The 26,390-nt window shown below is 38.2% G+C and overlaps 1 protein-coding gene across 3 annotated transcripts in view; it reads left to right on the plus strand.

Annotated features, from left to right (window-relative positions):
• Positions 1–26,390, plus strand: part of NR2C2 (nuclear receptor subfamily 2 group C member 2) — a 101,218-nt gene that overhangs the window by 26,209 nt on the left and 48,619 nt on the right. For all 3 annotated transcript variants that reach the window (XM_058725888.1, XM_058725890.1, XM_058725889.1), the window contains one exon: positions 25,715–25,825. In XM_058725888.1, coding sequence (XP_058581871.1) covers positions 25,715–25,825 — 111 coding nt within the window. The remainder of the gene's footprint in view (positions 1–25,714; positions 25,826–26,390) is intronic.

Below are 26,390 nucleotides of genomic sequence, written 5' to 3' on the forward strand. Positions count from 1 at the left end.
AGATCTGAATCTTGGTACTGAATATCTGAAGAGCCAGGTAGTTGTGATTATTTTCTAAGCTTAAAATTTGAAGGTAAATTTTCCTTAAAAGAATATCAATTGCCAGTATCTTCAAATGTTGATGTTATTACATCATAAGACCCACTCCATACATTTTCAGTCTTTCACAGCACCGTAATAAAGTTACTAGGAAAACTGGACCAGCACTACTCAAAGATGTTTCATAGTGCAAGCAGTTCTGACAGGAAGAGAGCCTAGATCAAGGAGTATTCTATAGAAAACAATTCTACTAAAAACATCATGGGAAGAGAGTTAAAATGGCCAAGGCATAGTAGGGGCAGCTAGGTGGCTTAGTCGGTTAAACGTCCAACTCCAGCTCAGGTCATGATCTCACAGTCTGAGTTCGAGTCCCGGGTTGGGACTCTGTGCTGACAGCTCAGAGCCTGGATCCTGCTTCAGATTCTGTTTTCCCTCTCTCTGCCTCTCCCCCATTTGCACTCTGTCTGTCTCTCTCTCAAAAATAAACAAACATTAAAAAAAAATTTTTTTTTAATGATCAAGGCATAGTAAATGTACAAGTGTGACTCCAAATTGCCATCTAATGTGCTTTGTATAAAGGATATAAAAACTACCATCTGTGGAATGTTAAGCAGACACTTAAAATAATCAAAGCATTGTGCATTTATAAATCTCCCTGTTTTCTGGTTGTACCAAGAAATAGGCAAGCAAATGATTTTACCTTAAAAAAGTCATTTACGCTTTAAAAATGGGATGAAGTGGGGGATTCCTTTCCTAAAGACATTTCCAGAGCTATTAAAAACACTTACATTTACAAAATAGTTGATAAAAATATTCCTCTGGATTGTATAAGAAGGGAGACAGGGACCCCTGATAGGACTGGTTATCCGATATTAATCAGACTTGGCCTCTTTCTCTCCTGCTTCATCAGAGGCCAGACTTTCTTCATTCTTAGTTTCTCTGTTTAGTAGAAAACTGTCTTTAGTTTCTTGGTTAACCATTTTCCCTTTTTCTCACCCTTTCCCTTTGTGCACTTTGTTGTGTGAAGATTTATGCATTCCTGCCCTTTCAGCTTCATTTCCACTGCAGGTTTAGCTGACAGTCTCCTGGATCTCCTGGGCTCCCCTGACTCCAGCCCTTCAGCAGAGCTGGCCTTCCTTTGGGATTGGTGCCAGGGCCTGGGTGAGCCAGACAGAGCCTTTGCAATGCTGTGCCGCCAGAGCGGCAGTGGGAGAACTGGATGGAACTGTATGGCAACTTTATATTGTCTCATGGATGCAGTAGCTTGTCCTATTTCTGTGAGGGCGTTAATTGCAGGGTTTTTTGTTTGGTTTTGTTTTTGGTTTTGTTTTTGGAGGGTTTTTTGCTCTTTTTATTTTCCTTTGCTTCTTACATTTGCTGTTTTATTCAAGTTCCTTTTTCTTTTAGTTCCTTTCATATGGAAGCTTTCTTCAAATGGTTAGTGAACCTTATTTTTGGTTCACATTTAAGAATGAATCACTTACAACTAAAAGCAAAAACAAAAGTGTGTATGAGTAAGGCTTGTCAACTAGTTTGGTTTGACTTTACTTTGGAGTGATTAGATAGACACCCACACATTTTGTTTGGAGGGGACCCCAGATGTCACTATCGGTAGGTTTCTTTTCTGAAGCCATTCACTTTTCTTGTCAAGAATTCTTCAGTTTTCTGTCTGAGGGGTATATGCCTTGTTGCCAATACTTTTGTTTTTGTTGTTTTAAAGGTATCGCACAAGAAAAGGGAGTTGGAAGTTTACCTTTCAATACTTTCACTTATTAATCTACCTCTTTGAAAATGGAAGACAGGACTCCTTCCTTTGCTGTGAAGATATTTTTCTTTTCTTTTTTTTTTTTTTAATTTTTTAAAAATTTTTAATTTATTTATCTTTGAGACAGAGAGAGATAGAGCATGAGTAGGGGAGGGGCAGGGATAGAGGGAGACACAGAATCTGAAGCTTGCTCCAGGCTCCGAGCTGTCAGTGCAGAGCCCGACGCGGTGTTTGAACTCATGGAGTGTGAGATCACGACCTGAGCTGAAGTCGGACTCCCAACCAACTGAGCCACCCAGGTGCCCCGTGAAGATATTTTTGATGTCTCTGGGGCTGGGACCTCTTTGTTTCAACTTATCCACAAACTACACTTTTTTTTTTTTTTTTTTTTTTTTTTTTTTTTGTAGTGAGTGAGGAGGTGGTTTGTTATGGTGGTGAGTTCCTGGCTGCACCACAGATAGTCAACTAGTCCCCTGGTTTTCAGCCTGTTTCTCAGCCCAGCTTTTTGTGGGACCTAGGCTTCTAGTACTGAGCCTTTCCAGGGTTCTGGGGTGGGAATTAGTTTGTTTCTAGCCCTTTTGTAGGACCTGAAATTCAGCTTTGTTCATTCTGTGTTGGTTTCTTTCCTTTCCTTTCCTTTTTTCTTTTTTTTAAAGCTGGGCAAGGTTATAAAGATTTAATTGTATCCATATTTAAGTAGTCGTTACATGGTGAAGAGTGTAAAGATACACCCTATCACATAAACTGAGAGGAAAAAAAGTTTTTTAAGGTTCTAGCAAATCAGTAGTTTAACATTAGGGATACATAGGAAATCTAGTGTTATGGTGAAGACTAATTTAGGCAGCTGTTTTGTTCCATGAAGGGATGTAGAACCACCCAGAGCAATTTTTTAAGAATCCATAAATAGAGACTTCCTTCTGGCTATTCTAGTTTTTAAATATTGGTTTAAAAACTATAGCACCCCAATCACCCAAAAGTCTAGAGCTCAGACAGACCACCAGTTTATAGCCTCTGCCGTGCAGCGTTCTTCTAACACCAGTGGAATTCCAAAAGTGATCAAACTAGGATTAAAACATTCAGCAACTACCTTTTTCCTGCCCCAATACAAAGCCCTAGGAACTAAGTCATTACCTTTTAAGTAGCTAGTAGCATTTCACTGTCCATAATATAAATTTGTTTCACTGATACAGTTACTAATCAGAACCATCTTTTAGTCCATTTCTACTAAAGTTCCAGAATGAACTTGGAATATTTCTATATTCTGTTTTAACGTGCTGTTGCATTTCATCCCAAATATTCCATATTCAGTCTAAACAAGACTGGTATTGGGCAATAGCAAATCTATCGAGGCAGATATTTTAGTTTTAGATCACAGGTCTGGAAGGGAAAGAAAAGCTCTTGGACTTCACTCCGTATTGGTTTTCCTCATGATTACTTATCACTCATGAAGAAAAACAATTTTACTGCTTCCAAGTGAAGAAGACTAAAAATATACTTCTTCCTCTTTTTCATGTGGGACAACAAAGTCAAGTTTGCATTTTTTTAAATAAACATAAATTACTAACAAGGTTCTGAGGTGGGAATTAGTTTCTAGCCCTTCTGTTGGCCTTGAAATTAATCAAATTTTCGAAATCAAATTAATCAAGAATTAAAATCTCAAAGTTTAAAACCAAGAAACAGGAGTGCTTGGGTGGCTCAGTCAGTTAAGTATCAGACTCTTGATTTTGGCTCAGGTCATGATCTCATGCGGTTCATGAATTTGAGCCATGCATTGGGCTCTGTGCTGACAGTGGGCAGCCTGCTTGAGATTCTCTCTCTCTTTCTCTCTCTGCCCCTCCCCTGCTTGTGCACTCTTTCTCTTTCAGACATAAATAAACATTTAAAAAAGTTAAAAAATAAAACCAGGAAAGAAGCTAAATCCACACACCTATTTCGACCAAACAAACTAATACTGGAATATTTCCCAAATAAAGTAAGCACAATTATTACATCCCATGTTTCAGAAAAGAGGCATTAAGGATCCATATCCTAGGTTTATTTACAAATAGAACGAGTAATTTGAATTCAGGAGTTCGATCTGTTTTTCAAAGAGATTGCACCTCTTAATTAAAATGCTGCTTTTCACATCTATGTAATGGATTAATTAAAGCATATCTATTTCTTAAGCAGTTGGTATCTTACTATTAAAAAAAAAAAAAAGGTGCAGGGTCACCTGGGTGGTTCAGTCAGTTAAGCGTTTGATTCTCGGTTTCAGCTCAGGTCATGATCTCATGCTTTCCTGAATTCGAGCCCCATGTCGGGCTCTGTGCTGATGGTGCAGAGTCTGCTTGGGATTCTCTCTCTCTCCCCCTCTATTTCTGCCCTTCTCCTGTTCACACTGTCTCTGTCTCTTTCAAAATAAATAAACTTAAAAAAAAATTTTTTTAAAGGTGCAGCAGTGGGGCACCTGGGTGGCTCAGTCAGTTAAACATCTGACTTAGGCTCAGGTCATGATCTCACAGCTCATAAGTTCGAGCCCTGTGTCAGGCTCTATGCTGACAGCTCAGAACTTGGAGTCTGCTTCCGATTCTGTGTCCCTCTCTCACTCTGCCCCTCCCTGGCTCATGCTCTGTCTCTCTCTGTCTCTCTCTCTCTCTCAAGAATAAATAAACGTTAAAAAATAATAATAAAAAGGTGTAGCAAATCCAGATCCAAAGTACAAAATCATCATAGTTAGCAACTGCCACTGGTTTTCCACCGAAAATAGCAAGTTCTTTTCCTGAGTCCCCCTCATAGTGGTTCCTATGGACCACAGAGGTCATGAACCTCTGAATGCTCTGTCTCTACATAGCGCTGTTGGAAGTTCTGTGAAAGGCACAGAAAGAAGAAATGGCAGCACCACACCAAGTTCTCCACTCACTGAGTTGGTTTCCATTCCTTCTTCTGTTTTCTGTCTTCCTGAAGTTTGTTAGTATTTGTGATCCACTGCCCTCTTCCTGACTATCCTTTTTGTCCTTGTGGGTCTGTACATTTTTTTATCCTTTATTCATACTTAGATTTGGTAAAGGAATAGAGATGATAAATGCATGTGGAATGTATTTGCTGTATTTAATTGGAAGGCAAGAAAAGTACTTGGAATTGAAATTCTTCATAGGCGCTCCAAAAATACTCGTTCATTTATCCATTCAACAAGTAGTTAAGGGGTGCTTACAGTGTGCTGTGTACTAGGCATTGTTCTGATTTTCAAGATGAACATTCTGCTCACGTGAAGTTTCTATTCTGTTGGGAAGGAAACAAACATCTAAACAAGTAAAATGTCAAGAGAGTGATAAGTGCTATAAAGAAAAGGGAAGAGATAGAAAGTGACAATATCTAAGCACATTCAGGGAAGACTCTTAGAAGGTTAGAAGGTGACATTTAAATGGAGACCTGAATGAAGTAAGAGTGATCCTGGTGAGTATCTGGGTGTGGGATATATTCCAGGCAGGGAAGAGGGGGAGCATGCTTTGTACAAGTGACACTCAAACTTGCTTAAGTGAAAAAAGATTTGTTGGAAGGATATTCACAGAACTGAATCTCAGGATGTACGATCAGGCTGTATGGAACCAGGAAGCTGTCCAGTAACATCTCTTTCAAACTCCTTCTGGGGACACATGATCACTCCTCCTTGCTTTGTTCTGAGAGTCAAATTTATATCCTCTCTCCAAGGACTAGCTTTTTCTGTTTCTGTGTTCTCCAACAATTTGGGCTTATATGTGGCATCAAATCAAGCTGTTACCCTATATGATCTTATAACTTTACTTCATATCACTCTCTTCTATAAACATGGCAGATCTTTCCATTTACTTGTTTTCTTTATTTTTTTCATAAAGATATAACATTTTTTTATTTGCTTCCTAATACATACTTTATGTTCTGTGATGCTGTTTACAAGTATATTAAACTTTTTATTTTCCAACTTTGCTGGTATATAGAAATGCAAGTTTATAATTTTTTTAATTGAGCAGCCTTTCTCTTATTCTAATAATTTCGCTATATGTTCATTTGGATTTTTTTTTTCTTTCTAATCCTTATGTTTTTGTCTTGCCTTACAATCCTAGCTAGATCTCCAGTACAATGTTGAATAGAAGGAACAGGTGGCATTGCCTTGTTCCTCATCTTGAAAGGAATGCTTTCAGCAATTAATTAGATATGATGTTTGTATGAACCTTTTCTCTTTATCAGTCCAGGACATTCTCTTCTGTTCCCAGTTGGAGGAAAAGTTGTTATATACTCAGCAGATGTTGGATTTTATCACCTTTTTTTTTCCCCCTCTGGCACCTTAATTATCATATGATTTCTCTGTTGACTGGCTACTGTAGTGAATTAGATTGATTTGTAATTTTAAGCCCATCTTGATTCTGGGGTTAATCTCAAACATGATTTACACACACACACACACACACACACACACACACACACACACACACACATTTTGGATTCAGTTTGCTAACACTCTGTTTAGGAATTGTCTATCATGTTCATGAGTAGGATTGACTTTTAATTTTTCTTATGTTTTGGGGGGCACCTGGGTGGCTCATTTGGTTAAGTGTCCGACTTTGGCTCAGGTCATGATCTTGCGGTTCGCAGGTTCGAGCCCCACATCAGGTGCTGTGCTGATAGTTCAGAGCCTGGAGCCTGCTTTGGATTCTGTGTCTCCCTCTCTCTGCCCCTCCCCTGCTCACACTCTCTGAACAATAAATAAATGTTAAAAATTTTTTTTATGTTTCGGTATCAAGGTTAGCATAGCCTCATAAAGAGAATTGGGAGTAAGTCCCTTCCTTTTCTACTTTTTGTAATAATTTATGTAAAATTGGAAATTTCTTGGTTCTTGAATGCTTACAGAATGCACCAGTAAAACTACTAAGGCATGGAAAGATTTTTAACTATTGTTTCAGTTTCTTTAATGGCTAAAGGACTATTCAAATTTTTTATTTGTACTTCACTCAGTTTTAATAAGTTACACCTTTTTCTAAGAATTTGTTTTGTCAAATTTTCAAGTTTATTGGCATTCTGTTCAGAATATATTTGTTTTATATTTTAACATTTGAGGCAACTCTAGTTACAGCCCTCTTTTATTCCTAGTATTATTTGTGTATCTCTTATTTTCCCTTTGATTGGTTTCACCAGAGAGCTATTTTATCTCTGATTAGTTTCTGTTTTTATTATTTTCTTCTGCTTTTTGGCCCTTATTTTGGTATTCTTTTTGTAAGTTCTTAGGATGGATCTTAGCTTATTGATTTCTTAGCCTTTCTTCTTTTCTAATACAACAATTCAGCTATCTATTATCTTCTAGGTAGAGCTCTAGCCATATCACTTCCACGCAGCCAATGGTTATCTTCCTATCATTTAGATTGATTTGCAGTTTGTAGAATTTTCTATGAAAGAAATCATACAGTATATACCCTTTCTTATCTGGCTTCTTTCATTCAGCATCATTATTTTCAGACTCATCCATGTTTTATATGTATCAGTACTTCGTTCATTTTTTATAAAAGTGTATCCATTGTATTGCAAATTTTCTTTAGCCTGAATGGATAAATACTTTTATCCTAAATGGATAGACATTTAAGCTGTTTCCCTTTTTTTTTTTTTTTTTTTTTTTTTTGCCTATTACAACTAAAGATGTTATGAACATTTTTTTAAATGTTTATTTTTGAAAGCGAGAGAGACAGAGCTCAAGCAGGGGAGGGGCAGAGAGAGAGGGAGACAGAATCTGAAGTAGGTTCCAGGCTCCACACAGCCAGCACAGAACCTGATGTGGGGCTTGAACTCACAAACAACGAGATCATGACCTGAGCCGAAGTCAGACGCTTAACCGACCGAGCTACCCAGGTGCCCCTGTTATGAACATTTCTGTACGAGTGTTCATGAGAACATAGGCTTTCATTTCTCTTGTGTAAAAACTGCCCACTTGATTTCCAAAGTAGTTGTACCATTTTGTATTCCTTCCAGCAGTATACAAAAGTGCTACTTGCTCTACAACCCTGCCAATACTTGGTGTGGTCAGTCTGTTTAATGTCAGGCATTCTTGTAGATGTGTACTGGTTCCTCATGGTAGTTTTAGTTTCCATTTCTCTAATGACTAATGTTGAGTATCCTTCATGTGTTTATTTGCCATGCATATATCATCTTTCATCTGTTGAAATCTTATGCCCATTTTTTTAAATTGTTTGCTTTCTTATTCAATTTTGAGAGTTCTTTGTGTATTCTGGATTACATGTCCTTAACAGGTTTCCAAATACTTTCTCCTAGTCTGTGGTTCATCTTTCATTCTCTTAACCATGTCTTTTGAAGAACACAAATTTTTTACTTTGATGAAGTCTAATTTATCAGTTTTTTTTTTATGAATCATACTTTGGATGTCCTACTAAAAATCTTTACCTAACACAAGATCACAAAGATTTTCCCCCTTGTTTTCTCTATCAGTTTTATAGTTCTAAGTTTTACATTGATAATTATCTTTTTTGTAACTTTTTAAACTTAATATAATCAGAAAATCTGGTCTGTATAATAACAGTTCTTGAAATTTGTTTTACTTTGGTGTGTTACCTTCCAGGGTTTTTTCCTAAGTATTTATATTCATGTATATGTCACTATAGAAGTACATTTGATCCTTAAAGAACGTGGGGGCTCGGATGGTATGCCAAACCCCGCATAGTTGAATATCCATGTATAATTTTTGACTCCCCCAAAACTTAACTTCTGATAGCCTCCTATTGACTGGAAGCCTTATCAATAACATAAAATGATTAACACATGTTTTGTATGTTGTATGTATTATAGTCTTACAACAAAGTAAACTAGAGAAAGAATGCTATTAAGAAAGTCATAAGGAAGGGAAAATACATACACAGTATCACACTGCATTTATTGTAAAAAATCTTCATGTAAGGGTACTCATGCACTTCAAACCCATGTTTTTCAAGGGTTAAGTGTTTATAGATTTTTAAATTTAGCATAAATGGAACCACACTAGATAAGATGTTCTATAAGTTGCCTTTTTTACTTTGTCTCAAATATAATGATTGATTTTCAAAATAGTAGCATTTTATATTCCTACCAGTAGTGTACAAGAGTTCCAGTTACTCAAATCTATATAATTCTTTTTACTATCATGTAGTATTACATAAATTAGAGCTCTATTTATGTAGCCACTCCACTATAGAAGCACATTTTTGAGTTGTTTCCAGATTTTCCCAAACATAAATAGTGCTACAACGAACATCTTTGTATATGATGCCTTGTTGGGCTCACATGTTGGGTGTATTTCTCTAGACCAGAAGTAGAATCACTGATTCAAAAGCTATCTGGGCAAAATGTTACCTTCCAAGTTTTTGTGGGGTTTTGGTTTTTTTGTGTTTTTTTTTTTTTGACAGTTAACAATCCTATAGCTTTATATACAAGAAGTAGCTGAGCCACTGATAAACTCTGTTGTTAATTCAGCAAGCATTCATTGAGTACATACCATGTGACCCTTCCTTCAAGGAGTTGTCTGTTCCTTCAGACCCAGCACCCCCTTTTTATTGCAGTGTTTCTTAATGACTCTTTTACTATACCAAAGTGATACTCATAGTAAATATATCCATTAATACAGAAATAATTTCCAAAAATCAGTATAGTACAATAACTAAATTCAAGAGAAATAAAAAGAAGCAAGTTATTAAAAAGTAGTATGTATTTCATGTAAATACTTGGGCATAGCTATCATAGAAGATGTAATGGAAAATTCAGATAGTTGCACAGACGTAAGCTATGAGTTAAGGGTAGTAAAGTGAAGCTGTTTTGTAAATGAAATATACACAGTGGACTTAGAATAAAACTAGTCTTATAAGTAAGACAACTTACTGGTAGTATGGAGAGGGAAAAAGAGTTGATAAGTGGAATTGTCAAAAAGGAGAAAATGATGAAGCATGATGCCCTTGTAGATATGACATACCTTACGTAGAAGGATTGTGCCAAAATAATTTCCTATGATAAGTATGTCTTGGGGAGAATAGTAACGTTCTATCATAGAAAACATCTCCTTTCTTGAAATCTCACTGCATTTGAGGTATATGTATACCTTTAGTGCCTCATACTTTTAAGAAGATTTTGGAGACTGTAGCCTTTTATTGGTCACAGAAAATGGAGGATTAGAAATGAAACCATCTTGTCTATAAACAAACAAATGAACATTTGCATAGGAGATAACATCTTATTCAGGGTGATAGGTTTAGCATTGTGCATTGGATTTCGTCAGGGAAATTTTAGTAGGAATGCTCTGTATTTATATAATGCATTGTACTTCATTGCCTCATTTTAATCCTCCCATTATTCTGTGAAGTAAGAGGTATCCACCTCAGTTTTACAAATGAGTAAGCAGAGGCTTAGAACAATTAAGGGACTTGTCCAAAGCCACCCAGACAGGAGCTGGTGTTCTAAGTGTAATGAGTTTCCCTGTAACTAGCTGCCTACCAGGATGATTCAGTTTAGATTTGTAGTTGCAGAAATATAGCATGGTTTTAAAATATCTTCAGTAGCAGTCCTTCAAAGGACATGGAGACCGAGAATTCTTTTTCACAGTAGACTCTCATCTTACAAAAAAATATATATATTTTCTTGAATGCGTAGAAAAGTTTTTCTTTTTAAAATGAAGAAAAGTATGAAGAACACTCATTATATCAGACTTGGGGTAGAAAATAAGATCATTCATAATACCAAATTCTAGCAATATTTGCTGGTTTTAAAAGGTAACTTTTTTGGAAATTTTTTTTTTAATTGATTATGAAAGTGGTAAAACATGCTGGAAAATTTGCAGAGGAGAAAAGAAAGCCATATTTCTATATTTGAGCACATCTTAACACTATCATTTTATTACTTTATCACTTCTTGTATAAAATAACAACCATTTCCACCTCGGTCACCCTTTATCCCTCTTACATCTTACTTTTCTCCAAAATGCTTATCATTATCTAAAAAACATAGGGGCACCTGGGTGGATCGGTTGGTTAAGCTTCTGACTTCAGCCCAGGTCATGATCTCACAGTTCGTGAGTTCAAGCTCACAGAGCCTGCATCAGGCTCTGTGCTGACAGCTCTCAGAGCCTGGAGCTTGCTTCAGAGTCTGTGTCTCCCTCTCTCTGCCTCTTCCCCGCTCACACTATGTCTCTCTCAAAAATAAATAAACATTAAAAAAATAATAAAAATAATAAAATAAAAAACATATATACTTTTTTATTTATCACAATAGAATGTAAGTTGCAGAAAGGCAGGAACTTTGTTTCACTTGCTGTTTGTCTTCCCAGTGTAAAACACTTTCGAGTGCCTGGAACATAGTAAGCACTCAATATTAAGATTTCTTTATTGAATGAATAAGCATATTCTTTTTTGGTCTTCTTTTCACATGCACGTCATCCAGCTGTAATCAGTGTGCACACCTAGATTGTTGTTTGACAGAATAAATGTAAATATCCTTTCCACAGGTTGCTACATAGCCTGCATAACCAACATTTTTCATAGCTACATAATATTGTATCAAGGGAGCATAGAATAATTTACTAACCTATCTCCTAGTTTGGGACATTTAAGTTGATTCTGACCTTTAGGTTAAATACATCCATTCTTTACCAGTTGAGGGTGCCCAAAACAAACAAGAAAAACCAGCTGTTGCTGATTTAAAAAAAAATAGGATTCTTAAAAAACACGGAGTTAAACTATGTGTGGGGAAGGATTGGATTAACTTGACAGAGTTACAGGAGGACTAGAAATGTAGCTTTGCAGCTATGAAAACAAATCTCCCCAAAGAGCCAGTTTGGTGAAGCTATGGCTATACACCACAACACTGCCTAGGCTGGCCATGGGGTTCCTGCTGCCAGTAGTCTCAGCACGAACATCTGATCAACCCACTGCCCACTAAGGTAAGCTAGACCTGCAAGTATCTGGCACTTTCTGCTTCTACAGTTGAAGGTGGACGCTACTTTATCCAGACCCCTGAGAGAGGGAATTCCTGTATTCCCTAGAAAAATAATTTAGGAGCACACACTGATAAAGCCATTTCTGTATTTAGGATAGTTTATGTAAGGTGGATTCCCAGAAGTAGAATCACCAGATCAGAGGGCGTGTACAGATTTTTATGATGAGAAGAACAGACCTATTGACCTGAACAGTTGGGCCTTGGAGCTTTTTGCTTCTTTGTATTAATCTTTCATTTTACACATCACTTATTAGCTTTACTGAATGTTACGTTTCAGTAACATAGAACTTTAAATAGTTGTTGAGGTAGGGGGACTTTTAGTTTCCTTTTTAAAAAAGGAGAATCCTTAGGGCACCGGGTAGCTCAGTTGGTTGAACGTCCGACTCCAGATTTCAGCTCAGGTCATGATCCCAGGGTCGTGGGATCAAGCCCTGCATCTCAGGCTCCATGCTCTCTGCTTTAGATTCTCTCTCACTGTCCCCCACTTGAGCACACACGCTCTCTAATGTAAAAAAAAATAGGTAAAAAGGAGAATCCTCTCTCTTTTTTTACTCCTGAATTAATTTTTCCCTTTTAGGTTGGGATGCCTAGGTTTGTGCCAGAACCTAAAAAATAGGTGGCATATTCCTTTAACTTAGATTGTTTTAAGTTAGTATGTATACAAACTTCTGTGGAGTAGAAATTCATTGTTTATAACACAGTGAACTTACTATTAAAAATTTCCTTACTCTATCAGTTCCCTCCTCTTATCCTATATAAAAGTAAATATCCTGGGGCGCCTGGGTGGCGCAGTCGGTTAAGCGTCCGACTTCAGCCAGGTCACGATCTCGCGGTCCGTGAGTTCGAGCCCCGCGTCAGGCTCTGGGCTGATGGCTCGGAGCCTGGAGCCTGTTTCCGATTCTGTGTCTCCCTCTCTCTCTGCCCCTCCCCCGTTCATGCTCTGTCTCTCTCTGTCCCAAAAATAAATAAAAAACGTTGAAAAAAAAAAAAATAAATAAATAAATAAATAAATAAATAAATAAATAAATAAATAAAAGTAAATATCCCTAAAACCTCTTTCTTCCTACTCCCCCCCCCCCCCCCCGCTTTCATTTGTTTTGTCTGTTTTTGGTGATTGGCCAGCATTCACTTTATATTAGTTCTTTGCCCAGGTATTGAAACAGGTAGTTAAGTTACATGTCAAACAGAAGGCTACAGTTTGGCTTAGAGACAGGTGCTCTTGTCTAGCAGCCAGAGGATCTGAGTATTAGTTACAGCCCCATCTCTAACAGTGACCTCAGAAGCTCTTCCCTCTATGGCCTGCGGGGGAGGGCTGACACTGAGACTTGAGCCATTCCATGGCCAGTTACTACATACAGCATCCTCATTTGCACAGACTACATGTGCTCACCTTCCTGCGAGTATGAGAGGCTACAGGGGCTAGAACTCTGACCTGTACTCATAAGCCTGGCACATATTGGGTGGGTGTAGTAAAATATTTGTTAAATGTGCCCAGTGCTATTATTCTTGTGATTGTTATGTTGCCTTCCCTTTGAATGGTATAGTAGTTTGCGAAGACCCCATGTCTTTAAAAATGTTGGCTTGATGTACTGTGAAGTTGAAAATGCTATATGCAGAATGTGGTATTTCTGAGTTCTCCAAATCTTACCTCCACTCTTTATAGTTTTAGGACTGTTTTGAGTTGGTTAGATTCCATGGTAACATGCTCTCAGGAGCTCTCAGTTCAGGAAAGGTGGTCTTTAAGGGGAAGCTGGTGGGGCGGGGGGGGGGGGGGGTGCACATTTAGCAAAGGCAGCAACCTAGGTGAAGGGAGAACTTTGTAAAGCAAAGTACATCTTCCCTAGAAGCAATTAATCATATTATTAGACAAACTGCTTTAGCAGCTGGTGAAACGGCAGGAACATGTCAATTTTGCTTCCTTGGTTACAGGGAGTGATAGTGTACTTGACCTTCAGCAAGCAGGGTCGTAGAGAGGGCATCTTTAAACAGCTCTGTCTGGTTTTGGTGAATGGAATCTGCACTGGCGGTTTGAAAGCAAATGCCTGCGCTTCCCCAACCAACCCTTTTGGTGGGGCTCTCTGGCCTGGGAGGTTGCTGAGGAAAAATGTAAATAAAGCTGGAGGGAGCCATTGGCATGGTAAGTTTTAAGGGTCCTAAGAACAACAAGACTGCAATTTTGAAGCCTGTTCTCATTCTCTGTGTTTCTGGGGGAAGCCTCCTTGAAAAGCAGTATGTTTCATAGGTACTTGTTTTTAGAGCAGTTGGCAAAAGAACAGTGGATTTAAATGCCTGGTATGTATATGAAGGAATTCCATTTAGTGTCTGTTGCTGTGCTTATTAGCACCCAGCAAGTTATGTCTTCGTAGGAACTTGTATTTGATTATGCTGGTTAAGTTAAATAGGGCAAAAGCTGCTTCCTTGTTTGTTTTCACAGATTGACCTGCTTATGAACAGAGAGTTGCTCTTAACACCTCATTGTTTTTATATAATGTGGGTGGGTAGTGGTTGTTGACTGTGTGGATCTTTGTTTTTGTGCCAAGAAATTTAGGGTTATAGTTCTATCTTTTTAAACATTATCAACTGGAAAATTAAAAACTGGTTAATCAGCTCTGATATGAATCAGTGAGGCTGATTTGTAATGTTCAGTTTTGAATCCTTAATTGACTTTAGTTTAAAGAAGAGCCTGGGACTTACCAGTCATCAAGATAATTTATTTTTTAGGAACACAGCACACTGGCATTGTAAGGTCCTAATCCTTTGTATGAGGTGAGCAATGAGCACTTTGAAGATCAACACTCCTGTGCACTCTGGTGCAAGTTGCAGCACAAAGAGGACTTAACTCTTTGCCCATTGACCCTTCACTACACTTACTATTTAATGGTCCTTTGAAATAAAAGGAGGGTGTGGTACATTTCAATTCAGGCTGGAGGTAAAGTGCCTTTACCCTACTTAGGCATTTACTTTGTTCATAATTTCACTGGGAATGTTGAGAAGTCAGAAGTTTGTGGTTGAGATTCGTAACATATTGGGTCTGCATGATCTGTTTTTTTCACAGGGTGTGAACTTGGTTGCCCTATTAATAACCCATGGGAATGTTGCAGCCAAAACTCAGAATAAATTATAGATTTAGAAACTCTTAATATTTGCTCTTTAGCTCAATGCTGTGGGCATTCTTTTCAATCTAAATGTCTATCTTTTAGCATGTAATCACCGTAGAAAATTTTCCTAAGAATTTATTCCTTTAAAAAGTGCTGCTACAGCAATGCTTTCTTTTTTTTTTATTTTTTTTATTTTTTTTCAACGTTTTTTATTTATTTTTGGGACAGAGAGAGACAGAGCATGAACGGGGGAGGGGCAGAGAGAGGGAGACACAGAATTGGAAACAGGCTCCAGGCTCCGAGCTGTCAGCACAGAGCCCGACGCGGGGCTCGAACTCACGGACCGCGAGATCGTGACCTGGCTGAAGTCGGCCGCTTAACCGACTGCGCCACCCAGGCGCCCCCAGCAATGCTTTCTTATAATGGAATAGAGAAGGTTCTCACTCCAGGGTGAAAATGTATGAACTTTCCCATCAGCCTCATAAACCCAGGTGTGTCAGTGAAAGCCTGTATGCCTTGGTTTATGTAATAAACTGCCAGGGCAGGTGTTGTGCAGTACCTGCAGGATGTCTAATTAGCAGACAGGCATAAGAGTGGAGTAAGAGAAAAAAAGGTCTTGGCACAGTTTAGGACCAAGGACTATAAAACAGATTTCTTACTCATTCCTAAAGTTAGGAAGTGTTCATTCATTAAGCAAGCATTGTGGCCCTAAAATGAACCTAGCCTTGGGAAAAAAGGAAAAGTAGGAAGTGTTTCCTACTGCCCTCTGAGGTAGACTTAAGCAGTTACAGTAGGTGCCTTGTGGAGAGTGCTGAGATGCAGGAACTCTCGGCACCTAGAACAGAACATGTATACCAACCTGAGGGATCAGAAAAGGCTGGCCTGAGGAGCAGGGCTTTTATTAAACTCATTAGACTGTAAATATTTGTATGTTGGGGAAGCACAATTCACTTTACAAAGGATGCAAAATAGAAGAGCTGATTTTTACCCTTTTAAATGTGAGTCAAGAGACCATGCCCTGGAACACCTATGTCCAAACATACTTTCACACCTTGCTTGTGGTTTAATTGAGTCCTTTGGACTGGCAATTTTTCCTGTCAAAATGCAGGTGCTCTGGCCAGGGTGCACACACCTGGGTATTGCCAGGCATTTATATTTTTCATTCAGTATGAATTAATGATCCTGTCCTTTGCAACTTGAGCAGACTGAGGGAGTTGAAAGTAGGCTAAGGCAGAGGGCCAAGACTGATATCGGGCACTGAAAAGATAACCAGGAAAGGATGGAAAGGAGATGCTTCCACTCGTCAGAAATACATCTAATATTTTTATGTCCTGTTACCAAATTGACTTTCCTACAACTGTGCTAAATGATACTCAACAATATGCTTCTGGAAAAAAAAAAAAGTATATCCCCCACCTTGATGTGTGTTTATAACATCAGGCTCTAAATTCACACAGCTGCAAGAATTTCTGAGCAGTCCCATCATGGCAGGACTTTGCCTTCAAGCCAGATCATATCTAAACTGCCCCTGCTGCACTAGAACACACCTTCTCTCTAAAGGCCACGGGAGGGGCGCCTGGGTGGCGCAGTCGGTTAAGCGTCCGACTTCAGCCAGGTCACGATCTCGCGGTCCGTGAGTTCGAGCCCCGCGTCAGGCTCTGGGCTGATGGCTCGGAGCCTGGAGCCTGTTTCCGATTCTGTGTCTCCCTCTCTCTCTGCCCCTCCCCCATTCATGCTCTGTCTCTCTCTGTCCAAAAATAAATGAAAAACGTTGAAAAAAAAAAATTAAAGGCCACGGGAGTGGGGGACCCCAAGTATTTTCCCATTAACCTGTCACTTTCAGAGTTAATCATCCCTCTAATAAATATGAGGGGTATTTTGGGTTGTTCATCCAATCTGAATGTATTACTGAACTACCAGGCAACATTGCCAACGTGATCTGTACCGCATCTCAGACAAATTTGTAGAAGCCTTACCCAACCTGTGCTTCTTCCACTATAGCTGTCCATCTTGCCCAACAGATGCTAGAGGGGAGAACTGCTTTTGATTGTACAACAGCATGCAGCAAGCTCTAGTGTGGCACAGGGTTAACACATAGCAGGTTCAAGTGAAGCACAGACAAGAGCTTCTTTAGCTTACTAACATAGAAACCTTCTTTGAGACCCGATGAAATACTTTTTGAATGCTGTTACTCTTTTTTTTTTTTTTTTTTTTTTTTTAGTTTATTTATTTTGAGAGAGAGAGGATGCAAGCAGGGGAGGGGCAGAGAGAGAGGGAGAGAGAGAATCCCAAGCAGGCTCTGCACTACCAGTGCAGAACCTGATGCGGGATTCGAACCCACAAATCATGAATGACCTGAGCCAAAACCAAGAGTTGAATGTTTAACCAACTGAGCCACCCAGGCATCCCTCTTTTTTATTATAACCATCCTAATGCATGGGAAATGATATCTTAATGTGGTTTTGATTTACATTTCCCTAATGATTAATGATGTTGAGCAATTTTCTTCGGCTTATTGGCCATTTGAATATTTTCTTTGGAGAAATGTCTGTTCAACTCTTTTGCCCATTAAATTTGGGGAGGGGGTGCCTGGGTGGCTCAGTTGGTTGAGCATCCGACTTTGGCTCAGGTCATGATCTTGCTGTCTGTGGGTTCAAGCCCCGCATCGGGCTCTGTGCCGACAGCTCAGAGCCTGGGGTTCTGTTTCAGATTCTGTCTCCCCCCTCTCTCTCTCTGCCCCTCCCCCACTCATGCTCTGTCTCTGTCTGTCTGTCTGTCTCTCTCTCTCTCTCAAAAATAAATAAACATTTAAAAAAATTTATAAACAATTTTTTTTTTGTAGGGGTACCTGGGTGGCTCAGTCAGTTAAGTGTCTAACTTCAGCTCAGGTCATGATCTCGTGGTCTGTGGGTTCGAGCCCCACATCAGGCTCTGTGCTGACAGCTCAGAGCCTGGGGCCTGCTTCGGGTTCTGTGTCTCCCTCTTTCTCTGCCCCTCCCCCACTCGTGCTGTGTCTCTCTCTGTCTCTCAAAAATGAATAAACATTAAAAAAAAAATTTTTCTATAGATGATATGAGGTAGGATTTAATACTTTTTAATAAGAACAAAAATAATTTTCTGGTCAAGGAGAGCCTCACTAGTACAGTTTATCACATGTGACATTAATGTTTACACACTATAACTCAGATTTTAGAGAAATTTTCAGGAAGTTTGTGATAGTATTAATAGCTACTAAGTGTTGAATGGAATTAATACTTAACATTCATTGTCCCTTTCATCAGTCTCATAAAGTAGTAACAATATATCCATGTTAAATTTCAGGAAACTGAAGTTTAGAGGGTTTAGGTGGCTTGCTTAGGGTGATAGTACATGTTTCAGAGCCCAGCTCTGTCTGATTCCATAGCCTATGGTACTCATATTATGTTGATTGCTTTACAATGTTTTACAGGTAAAGTGAGTATCTAAACCAGAAAATAGCATATTATTCAATCAGTTAAGAATTCCATATATCTGAAATTGGTAGAATTAACTCACAGGGTAACAATAGATTCAACCAAAACTCTAACAGACTTTTTCTAACAGACTTTTCTTGATGGGGAATCCTTGATCATATCATTTGCAAACAGATTATTTTACTCCTTATTTACGATTTGGATGCCTTTTCTTTCCTTTTCTTGCCTAATTGCTCTGGCTAGAACTTCTAGTACTAGATTGAGTAGAAGTGGTAAAAGCAGGCATCCTTGCTTTGTTCCTTATCTTAAGGAAAAACTTTCATATCTTTCACCATTGAGTATGATATTCACTGTGAGTTTTTCATATAGTTTTATTATGTGGAGATAGTTTTCTTGTGTTCCTAGTTTGTTGAGTGTTTTTATCATGAAATGCTTTTTCTCCAGCTATTGAGGTGATTGTGTGATTCTCCCCCACCCCTGCTGTAATTCTGCTAACATGGTATGTCACATTGATTTTGTATTTTGAACCTTGTGTTACAGGAATAAATCCATTTCATGTCAAGGTGTTTAATTATTTTAGTATGCTGCTGAGTTCTGTTTGCTAGTATTTTGTTGAGGATTTTTGTATCAGTTCATAAGAGATACTGGTCTGTAGTTTTCTTGTAGTGTCTTTGTCTGGCTTTGGTATCAGGGTAATGCTAGCCTCATAGAAGGAGTTAGAAGTGTTCCTGTTCAGTGTTTGGGGAAAGTTTGAGAAGGCTTAATACTAGTTTTTCTTTAAAGTTTGGTAGAAATCACCAGTGAGCCATCAGGTCAGGGATTTTCTTTGTGGGGAAATTTTTGATAATTGGTTCAGTCTCCTTCATAGTTATAGATCTATTCATATTTTATATTTCTTCATGATTTAGTCATGGTAGGTTTTGTGTTTCTAGGCCTTTGTCCATCTGATGCCAACAATTTTGTTGGCATAGAGCTGTTCTTAATATTCTCTTATAATCCTTATGGTTCTATAGAATTGATAGTAATGTCTTCACTTTCATTTCTGATTTTAGTATCGCAGTCTTTTCTCTTTTTTTTTTTCCTTTAGTCCATCTAGCTACAGATTAGTCAATTTTGTTGATCTTTTCAAAGAACCAACGTTTGTTTTAATTGATTTTTCTCTATTTTTCTGTATTTCTTTATCTCTTTGATAATCTTATTATTTCTTGTCTCCGGCTAGCTTTGGTTCAGTTTATTCTTTTTCTAGTTCTATAAGTTATAAAGTTACATTGTTCACTTGAATCTTTCTGGTTTTTTAATCAAAACATTTATAGTTCATAAATTTACCCCTTAACACTGCTTTCACATTTGTCCTATAAATGTTTTGTTTGTTTTCATCCATCTGTAAGCTTTTTCTAATATCCCTTATAATTTCCTCTTTGATCCAACACCAAGAATGGTATTGTTTAATTTCCACATGTTTGGGACATTTCTTGGTTCACTCGTTGATGATTTCTAACTTTATTCCCTTATGGTCAGAGAAGATACCTTGTATGTGACCTGTCTTTTAAAATCTGTTGAAGCTTAACTTGTGACCTCACCTGGTCTGTCCTAGAGAATGTCCCGTGTGTACCTGAGAAATTTTTCTGAGTATTGTTGTTTCTGGGTAAAGTGTTCTGTATAGTGTGTGGTTGGTTTGTTGTATTAAGTTCTCTATTTCTTTGCATATAACTATGTCTGTCTGTTCTATCCATTATTCAGATTGGGTATTGAAGTCTCCAACTATTTTTTTTTTTATAAGTTTATTTATTATTTTAAGAGAGAAGAGTACAAGTGGGGTGGGGGCAAGGAGAGGAGGAGAGAGAGAGAGAATCCTAAGCCAACTCTGCACTGTCAACATGAAGCCTAACGCTGGACTCAAACTCACAAACCACGAGATTGTGACCTGAGCCGAAGTCAGATGCTTAACTGGCCATGACCTGAGCTGAAGTCAGATACTTGACTGACCAAGCCCAAGGTACCTCAAAGTCTCCAGCCATTATTGCAGAACTATTTCGGCCTTAAATTCTGTCAGTTTTTTCTTCACATATTTTTGTGGTCTGTTATTAGATGTGTAAATGTAATTGTTACATCTTCTTGCTACATTGAAACCTTTTGTTAATGTATAGTGTCCTTCTTTGTCCTTGTAACCTTTTAAAATTTAGTTTATTTTGTTTGATATTAGTACAGCCACCTGTGGTTCTTTTGGTTACTATTTGTATGGAATATCTTTCTCCTTCCTTTCATTTTCTAGGTATTTGTGTCATTTGGTTCTATTTCTGTCTTGGTTCTAAAATGAGTTTCTTGTAGATAGCATATAGTTGGAACATGAGTTTCTATACATTCTGCCAATCTCTCTTTCGAATGGAAAGGTTAATGTATTTGCATTTAGAGAATTACGATAAGGAGGGACTTATATGTCATTTTGTTACTTGTTTTTTTTGTATGCCTTATAAAGCTTTTTTTGTTCCCCATTTCTTACATTCCTATCTTTTGTATTCAGTTGATTTTTTTTGTGTGTAGTAAGATGTTTAAAATCCTTTTTCATTTCCTTTTGTATATTTTATAGCTATTTTCTTTGTGGTTACCATGGTAATTATATTTAACATCCATTCACTCTAGTTTGAATTTATACCAGCTTAACTTCAGTGATATACAAAAACTTTCCTCCTTTGAGCTCTGTTCTATCCCTTTTGGTTCATGTCACAAAATTACATCTTTGTATATTATGTGTTCCAAAACATAAACTAATAATTATTTTAAATGCATTATGTAGAAAGCAAGATTTGGAGTTCCTAACCAAACTTACAATAATACAAGCTTTTACACTAATAGTTTTTTTTTTCTTTAAACATGTTAGTCTTTTAAATCATGTAGGAAACAAAAAATACATTATAAGCCATTGTTACAATAATACTAGCTTTTATAATTACCCATGTATTTACCTTTCTTGAGATCTTTATTTCTCCAGGTAGCTTCAGGTTAGTGTCTAATGACCTTTCATTTCACTGTGCAGGACTCCCTTGAGCATTTCTTGCAGGGTGGGTCTACTGATCATGAACTCTCTCAGCTTTTGTTTATCTGGAAATGTCTTAATTTCTCCCTCACTTTTGAAGGACAGTTTTTCCAGGTATAAGATTCTTGGTTGATAGGTTTTTTTTCTTTGAACACTTGGAATATATCAGCCCACTATCTTCTGACCTCTACAGTTTTTTTTTTTTTTAATGTTTATTTCTGAGAGAGAGAGAGAGAGAGAGCGAGTATGAGTGGGGGAGGGGCAGAGAGAGAGGGAGACACAGAATCCAAAGCAGGCTCCAGGCTCAGAGCTGTCAGCACAGAGCCCAATGCGGGGCTCAAACTCACAAACCGTGAGATCATGACCTGAGCCAAAGTCGGATGCTCAACCGATTGAGCCACCTAGGCGCCCCAACCTCCACAGTTTTCAGTGAGAAATCCGCAAGTAACATAATTGTTCCCTTGTATGTGAGTTACTGCTCTCTTGCTGCTTTCAGCATTCTTTGTCTTTGTCTTTTGAAAGTTTGATTATAATGTGTCTTTGAGGTCCTCTTATATAGAATTCATTGAACTACTTAGGTATTTATATTCATGTCTTTCTTCAGATTTTGGGGAGTTTTCTGGCATTATTTCTTCAAATATTCTCTCTGCCCCTTTCTCTCTCTCTCCTCCTCATGGACTCCCACAGTGCATATGTTGGTCTACTTGATGGCCTGTAGGCTCCGTAACACTGGTCAGCTTTCTTCAATGTTTTTGTTGTTTTGTTTTGCTTTTCAGACTCTAATTTCCATTGTTCTGTCTTCAAGGTTTTGTTTTTGTTTTTTTTTTTAATTTTTTTTTTCAACATTTTTTATTTATTTTTGGGACAGAGAGAGACAGGGCATGAATGGGGGAGGGGCAGAGAGAGAGGGAGACACAGAATCGGAAACAGGCTCCAGGCTCCGAGCCATCAGCCCAGAGCCTGACGCGGGGCTCGAACTCACGGACCGCGAGATCGTGACCTGGCTGAAGTCGGACGCTTAACCGACTGCGCCACCCAGGCGCCCCTCAAGGTTTTTAATTATTCTGCTTGATCAAATCTGATTTTGAATCCCACTAGTGAATTTTTCACTTCAGTTATTTTACTTTTCAGCTCCAGAGTTTATTTTTGGTTTCTCTTTAGGATTTTTGTTTTTGTTTTTGTTTTTTTAATCCCTTTTGGGTTCTGGCTACTGCCCATCTTCCTTTAGTTTTTTGAGGAACTTTCAGATAGTTGTTTTTAAAGTCTTTGTCTAGTAGACCTGACATCAGAGATTTTTCAGCAATCATTTCTGTTGATTTATTTTTTTCTTTTAGATAGCCCATACTTTCCAGTTTCTTTTTATGCCTTGTGATTTTTTTTTTGTTGTTGAAAACTTGATATTTGAATCTATTAATGTGGTAACTCTGGGAATCTGATTCTCCCCCCTTCCTAGAATTTGCTGGTTTTTGTTACTGTTTTTATTTTTGTTTTTTAATGTTTAGGCTGTCTCTGTGCTAAGGATCATCCTGACGTATAAACTTAAGGACTTCTGAGGTCTTTTCTCAGACCTGTGCCTTCCCCTAGACATGTACAGTCACTGTCTGTTTTTTCCTGTATATGCATTTGCTCTTGAATGTCCTTGTCTTTAATGTTTGGATCCCAAAAGAGGAAAAACAGAAAAATAGAGGAGTGGGGAGAAATAATCCAGGACTTTAAGGCCCCTGGAAGTCACTCAAGCTTGAAACAGAGGGGCTTGCAACAATAGGGGGAAGTACAGCAACAATGGCTGTCCCTTCTTTTTCTGCACTTCTGTGATTAGAAGTAGCAGTCAGCGACTGGAGCACACATCTCCCGTATTTGTGGAGGACAAGGATCCTTTTGTCCACCTGGGCTCCCACAAGCTGTATGCAAGCTGTTTCTGGAACATGTGCCCATGGCTTCAGAGTAGACATGGAAGATGGGCAGCTGCTACCAGCTGTTAAGAGAAGCCAAAATTGAGAAACTAACTACAGCTTATTGTCCAGGCCTTCCCCTGGAAGTTGCAAGCCTTCAATATCCAATAGACTCCAGAGTTCCAAAATAGTTACATGAGTCAGATTCTACCTGTGCAGTTAAGGTTTGGTGGGGAGACAAATTCCTGGTGCTTCCCACTCTGCCATCTTTTTCCAGAGTCCTTTCTCTCTCGAGTTAATATTTGCTTGGATGGTATGAGGGAGGGGTCCAGTTTCATTCATATGGTATGTTGTGTCCAGTTGCTTCATCACCTTTTGTTGAAAAGACTCTCTTTTCCCCATTGAGCTGTCATGGCACTTTTGTGGAAAATCATTTGACCATATATGTGAGGGTTTATTTATGAGCTTTTTATTCATTTTTATTGGTCTAAATATCTGTTCTTATACCAGTGCCATACTGTTTTGGTTATTGTAGCTTTGTGATAAGTTTTGATATCAAGAAGTGTGAGTCCTCCAACTCAGAACAATTAATGATTGTTTTGTTGGTTTTTTTTTTTCAATAGATTTTATCTTTAAGTAATCTCTACACCCCATGTAGGGTTCAGATTTACAACCCCAAGACCGAAAGTTGCATGCTCTACTGATTGAGCCAGCCAGGCACCCCAAAACATTCAAGATTGTTTGAGCTATTCTGATTGCCTTGGATTTTCATAAAAATTTTGGGATCAGCTTGTCAATTTATGCAATAAAGGCAGCTAGAGTTTTGATAGCAATTATGCTGAATCTGTAGATCGGTTTGAGTAGTATTAAGAGCTTAACAGTATTAATCTTCTGACCCATGAACACAGATGTCTTTACATTTATTTAGGCCTTCTTAAATTTCTTTCAATGATGTGTACAGTTTTCAGTGTATAAGTGTTACACTTCTTTTGATGTATTTATTCCTGTTTTTAATGCTCTGGAGGTGGGAATACTTCCTTAATTTCATTTTCTGGTTGTTCCTTGCTCTTGCATAGAAATACAGTTGATTTTTATATATTGATCTAAGTCCCAACCTTGGGACTCATTTACTAGTTCTAATGGTTTTTTGTTTTTTGTTTTTTAGGACTTTCTCTATGATCATGTCATGTCATGATCATATTCTCTGTAAATAGAAATAGTATTCCTTCTTTGTTTCCCAGTCTGGATGCTTTTCTTTCTTTTTCTTCCCTAATTGCTCTGGCTAGAACCTGCAGTACAGTGTTGAGTTCACGTGGCAAAAGCAGACATCTTTGTCTAGTTCCTGATCTTAGGAAGAAAGCTGTCAGTCTTTCACCATTAAGTGTTCTGTTAAGCTGTGAGTATTTTATAGATACTCTATCAGATTGAGAACTTACTAGTTTCTAGTTTGTTGAATGTTTTTATCATGAAATGGCATTGGATTTGGATTTTGTTGGATGGTTTTTCTGTGTGAGATGATGAGGCTTTTGTCCTCTGTTAATATAGTGTATTACATTGTTTAATTAATATGGTGAACCGATCATGCATTTTTGGGGTAAATCCCACTTAGTCATGGTATATGATTTTTTTATATGCCTCTGGATTCAGTTTGCTAGTGTTTTGTTCAGGATTGTTACATCTATACTCATAAGGAATAATGGCCTGTAGTTTTCTTTTCTTGTGATGTCTTTGCCTAGTTTTGGTCATAGAATGAATTTGAGGAGTGTTCCCTCTTCTGTTTTTTGGAAGCGTTTGTAAAGCATTGGTTCATGATGTGCTTTTATTCAAGGAAAAGTATCTGCCCACTTCAGGTGCCCAGGTGACCACTCAGAACCTTGAACCTTGCCTTTTGGTAGGTATTGATGAAATTCCAGACCTTTGTATAACTGATGGGCTTTTCCCAGCCCCATCCCAGCGGGGCTGGGATATTGCCAGGACTCTTTCACAAGTACTGATCCCAGAAGTTTTCAGTGTACTGCTGGGTTTTTTTTTGCCATCCTCTATGGTGTTTGTGAGAGCCTTTCTTCTGGAAACTGTCATCTTAAAGGAGTGTTTTACAGCTGGTTTTGGGGACAGTGAAAACATTCAAATACCATTTCTAAAAAGTTACTTTAGTACTTTATTTTATGAAAGTTATATGAGCAGATTTGAAAATTCCTGTGTTTTTGTGGGGGGGTTATTTGGGGAGGGGTTGGTTGGTTGGTTTTTGCATCTTCAACATTAGAAATAACTCTTTTAAGATTGTATTTTCTTAGCCATCCTGTGGCAGTATCTCATTGGTTTCTTTGTCATTCTGGGTCCAAATACCAAAACTACTCAAGTGTATTACTCAAAGCCACAGTGAAAGCAAGAGGCATGGTCCTCAGCTACCACTGGACATTTTTGTAAGCCCCCTTGTGATCCAGCCCATTTCTTGCCCACAGGTACCACGGACACAGACCTCTCGGCCGGAATCTCCAGGGATGACCAGCCCCTCCCCGCGCATCCAGATAATCTCCACCGACTCTGCGGTAGCCTCACCTCAGCGCATTCAGGTACTTGCACCAGTCCCACTTCGTTCCAGCCACCTGCCCAAAGGCAGACCTGCCTTCTGAATCCTTTCTAGAACAAACCTGCCTTTGAATTTCACTAAGGAGTTGTGCTTCTTGGGCCTCAAGTATAGTACAACCTCATTTATTCTTAAAAAAGAAAAAAAGAAAAGTTTACATTGATTGAACTAACTTACTACTTTTAATGCAAAAGTCTAAACTGTCTCAAATTCTTGGGATGTAGTACCATTTTATTACTTATGTGCATCCACATTGAGAGGCAGTATATCCTAGTAGTTAAGTGTATGGGCCCCCACTTGGAGTCAAGTTCAGTGCCCCACTTTCTAGCTATTTTGACCTTGAAAGTTAACTTTTCAGTGCCTTGCTGAAAAGTATGTGATAGTAGTACTTACCTCATAAGGTTATTGTGAGGAATCAATCAATGGGATATTGCTTGTAAAGTGCTTAGAACAGTGATTAGCACATACTGATGTTCAGTATGTACTAATTATCTATTACAATAACCATTATTACTAGTGTTATTGTTACTAATTGATATTCACTTATGGGA

The sequence above is a fragment of the Neofelis nebulosa genome, chromosome 4 (assembly GCF_028018385.1).
Source record: "Neofelis nebulosa isolate mNeoNeb1 chromosome 4, mNeoNeb1.pri, whole genome shotgun sequence".
Classification (NCBI taxonomy): Eukaryota; Metazoa; Chordata; class Mammalia; order Carnivora; family Felidae; genus Neofelis; species Neofelis nebulosa.